At 39.0% G+C, this 4,952-nt stretch overlaps 1 protein-coding gene across 1 annotated transcript; it reads right to left on the reverse strand.

The window, feature by feature from the left end:
- Positions 1-212: 212 nt before the first annotated feature.
- On the reverse strand, positions 213-4,535 carry LOC124691575 (wall-associated receptor kinase 3-like). The gene is made up of 3 exons (XM_047224866.1): positions 3,566-4,535; positions 3,305-3,478; positions 213-1,680 (listed from the first exon to the last, which is right to left on the reverse strand). The coding sequence occupies exons 1-3, from the start codon at positions 4,425-4,427 to the stop codon at positions 521-523; spliced, it is 2,196 nt and encodes a 731-aa protein (XP_047080822.1). The 5' UTR covers positions 4,428-4,535; the 3' UTR covers positions 213-520.
- Positions 4,536-4,952: the final 417 nt, after the last annotated feature.

The following is a 4,952-nucleotide window of genomic DNA, read 5'->3' on the forward strand; positions in this document are numbered from 1 at the left end:
ACATACATACCTGAAGTTTCTATTCGATATGTTAAAACATCTTTACAAGCTGATTTCCCCTGCAACTTTGTAAGCTAGAGGCGTTCTTGAGGTCACCAGTATATTGTAGTATACAGTTTTTTGGAGAATAGTGTGACATTCAAAGTGGCATGTTTGTGCTAATCACTTAAGACATAGGAAAAAAATCCAAAATAAAATACATTCCCTGTGGGTACAGACTAAAAGAAAGAATTTAGTATAGAGTAAAAGGTGTTCAGATATATACAGGAGGTGCATGAGAGAGCCTATACAGAAGGAGTTGCTTCCCAGGTACAAGCATAAGCTAGGGGGATATTAAACCCCTCGAGGAAGGTGGATGGCTATTTTTTTTTGTATGATATAGCAACTCAATGTTGCTGACCTACTGGAATACTTCAAGTCATGGTACATAGAAGTTCCCTATTCATGCAAGATTATCATTTTTAACAAAGTAAACATTTTTGCATGTCTCCGCTACAAATATGATTTCGTAAGCAATTTATCATCTACCACTTTCTAAATCTAGTGCCATTAGACTTCTGTGCTGTCCTGTGCTAGAAGGGTCATAGTGTGATGAGTTCTCAAGAAAATATTCTGTTTCCGTGCTAGGATTCTGAATCAATTGTTCTCTCCAGGTGACCCGTATTGATTTCAACCTCTCAGCCACTTCCGTCATTAATGGCCGTTCTTCCCCCGTCATACTCAAGCAACTCTTTGCCAGTTGAGCAACTTCTTGGAGCAGATCCGTTTCAAATTGCAGTATATTTTTGTCCAAGATGACTTGAAGTCCGTTCTCTTTCATCGCCAGAAGGAACGATGATGCAAGGTTTTTCCTTTCTCCAGCACTGTCGGAATAAATTGCGAACTTCATCGTAATTAGCTCGAGGAGCACAACTCCAAAACTATAAACATCACTCTTCTCCGTTAGTTGACGTTCTTGCAAGTATTCAGGGTCCAGATAACCTATAGTTCCCTGTACCATTGTCATAAATTGTATTTCATCTGTTGGAAGCATTCTTGATGCTCCGAAGTCAGTCACTTTTGCTGTGTAGTTCTCACCTAGGAGAATGTTTGGAGATTTTACATCTCCATGAATTATGGGAGGGGATGCAGATGAGTGCAGATATGCTAGTGCTTCGGCACATTCCTGAGCTATCCTGAGACGAATATCCAGTGAAAGGGACAGCCTTCTATTTTTACCATGCATCAGATCGAATAGGGTGCCATTCGGGATGCATTCATAGACTAACATTGGAACTTCCACTTCTAAGCAACAGCCTAGAAGCTTTACCACATTCCTGTGGTTTATCTGTGAAAGTATAATCATCTCTTGTGCAAACTCATCCTTTTGGGCCATGTTCATAACCTTTGAGCGCTTTATGGCTACTACTCTGCTGTCTTCGAGAATTCCCTTGTAAACAGTTCCATGGCCACCTCTTCCTAGTTCTCTGCTTGAGTCAAAATTGTTTGTTGCATTCTCTAGTTCTGCCCTCGTGAATATTCTCACTGTATCAACTTGTTTTGACCTGATTTGCTCATATAATAGCAGGCCGCCATTTTGTTGAAAGAATATCTTCTTTTCTTTCACCAGCTTTCTCTTCTGACATTCTATCAGGAGCGCGAAGATGCAGATAAGAAGAAGTATAGCACATGCTGAAATACCTGCCAAGAATAACATTCTTTCAGTTACTGGAATTATTTGCTTAATTAGCCCAGAAGACATTTTTATTTCAGTTAGTAGAACAAGATTTAGTTTGAGGCACAGGTCCAAACATAAAAAGGGAAATTTTGGAACTGCTTTATTTAGAACACAAGGACGGGTAACTACTTATAGTATTATCATTTAGTACATTTGAATGCATAAATAGGTGCGTCCTTTGTCCCTTATGCAGTGATAAAGGTAGGCAACGTGGTGGGTAGTTTACATGTGATCTGCATACAAGTTAATGAAGCATATGCAGCTACTGTTTACGTGCCAACCTTAGAGGCAGCCCTTTATGTGTTTTAGTAGTCACCTGCTGTCCTTATTAGGAAAATTATATTTAGAAACTAGGTATATGCACTCAATTTCAGAAACTGGCAACTTACTTTTTTCGTATTTTTAAGTATTGAAAAATTGCAAAAACAATGATGCAAGCAGGGAAAATTTTCATGGAAAATATGATCATCTGCTTGCTGTGCAAGAATAGGAATACCGTGGTATGGAACAAATTGCTAATACCAGCCTTGAAACTTGTTGCGCATAAATTCATTTTCTGATTTTCACGCAGTACACAATGTGTATATTATTTTGCAGAAGTTTACCTGCATGAGTTTTTTCATTTTCAAAACTTGCAAATACGTTTTTTTTGCGAAGTTAAAACATTGCATTCATATGTACCAGGTTCTGAAATAGGCTCTAGTCATTAGCACGACTAATAAAAGATGCATACATGTGTAAGTATCACAATGTTTTTTTCTGAAGTGTGGGATTATTTGCAAATATGTGTACCATTCTATGATTATCTGTGGCTTGCTAATAAAATGCAAATTTGTATGCAGTTTCTGGATTCACAGATAATTATTTATGCATGAGAGCGAAAAATGACTTGAATTCAAAGTTTCAAAAAAATACCTGGATGTAGTAAAGTATGTACACTACGAGCATGCAAATTTTTCATGTGAAATACCTTGGATTTGAAGCTCAGAAAAAAACATAAATTGGACAAATTTTAGAAGATACGAAAGTTGCATTGTTCATGCTCCCAGATCCGCATTTTGTCATTTTCGCCGAGGATAGAATAACAGGTATTTCGTACACAGGGGTAGAATAAATCACTGGCTACATTCTGCATTTTTTTTACGATTTTGTGAAGCTTGAAATTTAAAATTTTCAAACTTTTTTTTTTAAAACGAGTTCCTTGGAGCTTGGGTCCCAAAATGACGCACTCTGCATTAGAGGTACTATATTGGCTAAATGATAAATTTATGCTTGATATATTTCATATGGTGCTTTATTAATATAACGTCTTCAGTGCAAAGTTTGAATTGTAACTTACAAGCAACCAATAACATACGAATGTAAGAAAACCCATGTTGTTTTATTTTTATGTTATGAGCTTACACACATGCACTGGGCTACTATTTTATAAGTATGTAATTTATCTTCAGCATCTTTTAAATTGTGCACTAGATTAAAATTTCGATAATCAATGTTAATATGCTTCACTAGAAGCGCTATATTAGTTCTACTTATCCATGCTATTCCGAGACATTTGCTGAAATATTCATAGCATATGAAGATTACCTGTAAACATTTTTGTTAATCTAGCTCTTTCTGAAGCTGCAATTGGGTTACAGGTTTCTCTCTTTGGATCTGTACTCTGTGTCCCAGATTTGCACGAACAACTGTAGTCCCCAATCATATTAGTGCAGATTCCATTGCAAGGATACTGATCTGGGAAACTGCACTCATCGATATCTGCAAACATCAAACAAGAATAGAAACTTGAGATCATTTGTACAGATAACTTGAGGTGAACCCAGAGGAAGGAAGTGAGTTACTGACCTTCACATCCTTCTTCCAGGTACGGGTTGCCTGCAAAACCATCCTTGCAGGTGCAGAGATATCCTGTAGCATTTGGTGACCTGATGCACTGGCTATGCTTGCCAATGCAGGCGTACGTTGACACGTTCTTCACTGCTTCATCACATAATTCATTTCCAGCAACCCAGTCAAGCACAGTAGGGACACCATCCTTGAACTTCTCTGTGAATTTTTTATCCTCAAGATAAGAAGCCTCAAACCTGAACCAATCCTGCTCGGCGACAAAAGCATAGCTGCATGGGTTGAAGCCACGCACCTCGGAATTGTTGAATCTGTCATCAAATGTTATATTGGAGGAGACGAGGTTTGACGCGATGGATGTCTGGCAACACCCCATGCCAGAGCACTGCCCACTATCATCCACGCTTTGCTTGTCCGCGCACATCGAGAAACACCCAGCTCCGACATTATACTCGTTAAAGCCGACTAGGAATGCAAGGGTGTTGCATCCAACAGCTGTTAATTTGTTCGCCTTGGTGGATACTGTAAAGAACTCACCAGTATCTAGTGATGCCCATCCACCTGGGTTGTTGAAGCAGTTGGAGGCAACCAAAGTGTTGACCCGGGCCTGCCCTCCTAGCAGATTGATGTTGTAGATCGCCAGTCTGCTGCTTGAGTTATGCCTGTAAACAGTGTTGTTCTCGCATGAAACGTCGAACCCTTCACGGAAGCAACCTTCGCTGATGCCGAAGGGGTATGGTATGGTGAGGTTGCCACATGTTTCTCTGCATCCAAGCTTTGCCATCCTGGATGCTGTGCTGCTCTTGATGCTTGCTAGCAGCAGGGTGGATGCAAAGATTAGCCATGGTAAGGCTACTACCATCTCTCTGTTTATTTCTTCCTCTGTTTGTCCTACGATCCAGCTCTGTTTCTCTAACCTGGCTATGCTTATATTACGATTCAGGTGTGGAATAGTTAGTCTCGCTGCTTTTTTTTTTCCAATCAAAGTGTAGACTAGGTCAGAAGTGTTTTGGGAGTTTGGGGTTGTATACTCCGCAGCCCAAACGTGAGACTGCGACTTAATTGGAAGTTTTGTTTTATCTTCTGAGAGAGTGCTAGTTTTGTGAACCTACTAGTTGTAAGTTTCTTGTTGGTAGATACAGCTCCTATTCTACACATGGAAAGTTTGGTGTACATAATAAGTATTAGCGTTTTCCACAACTTTTATCTTGGAAACTTCTTATATAATCAAACTGGACAATTACAGTAAAAAGAATCTATTAAAGCAGGATGCCATTAGTAAATTCTTTATCTATGCCGCATATTAACAAAAAATAAAGTTTTTAACTGGTCAAAGTAGGTTCTGAGAAACCAAGCTGTCCAGTCCTTTTTTCTTTAATTTATTAGC

This window comes from Lolium rigidum, chromosome 2 (genome assembly GCF_022539505.1).
Source record: "Lolium rigidum isolate FL_2022 chromosome 2, APGP_CSIRO_Lrig_0.1, whole genome shotgun sequence".
In the NCBI taxonomy this organism is placed as follows: Eukaryota; Viridiplantae; Streptophyta; class Magnoliopsida; order Poales; family Poaceae; genus Lolium; species Lolium rigidum.

Bases quoted from the DNA above. Each gene is read 5' to 3' on its own strand.
- LOC124691575 (XM_047224866.1), bottom strand. From the start codon at position 4,427: ATGGTAGTAGCCTTACCATGGCTAATCTTTGCATCCACCCTGCTGCTA. The intron at 3,479-3,565 runs GTCAGTAACTCA...TGATGTTTGCAG, and splicing joins CCTGGAAGAAGGATGTGAAG to ATATCGATGAGTGCAGTTTC. The intron at 1,681-3,304 runs GTAATCTTCATA...TATTCTTGGCAG, and splicing joins ATTAACAAAAATGTTTACAG to GTATTTCAGCATGTGCTATA.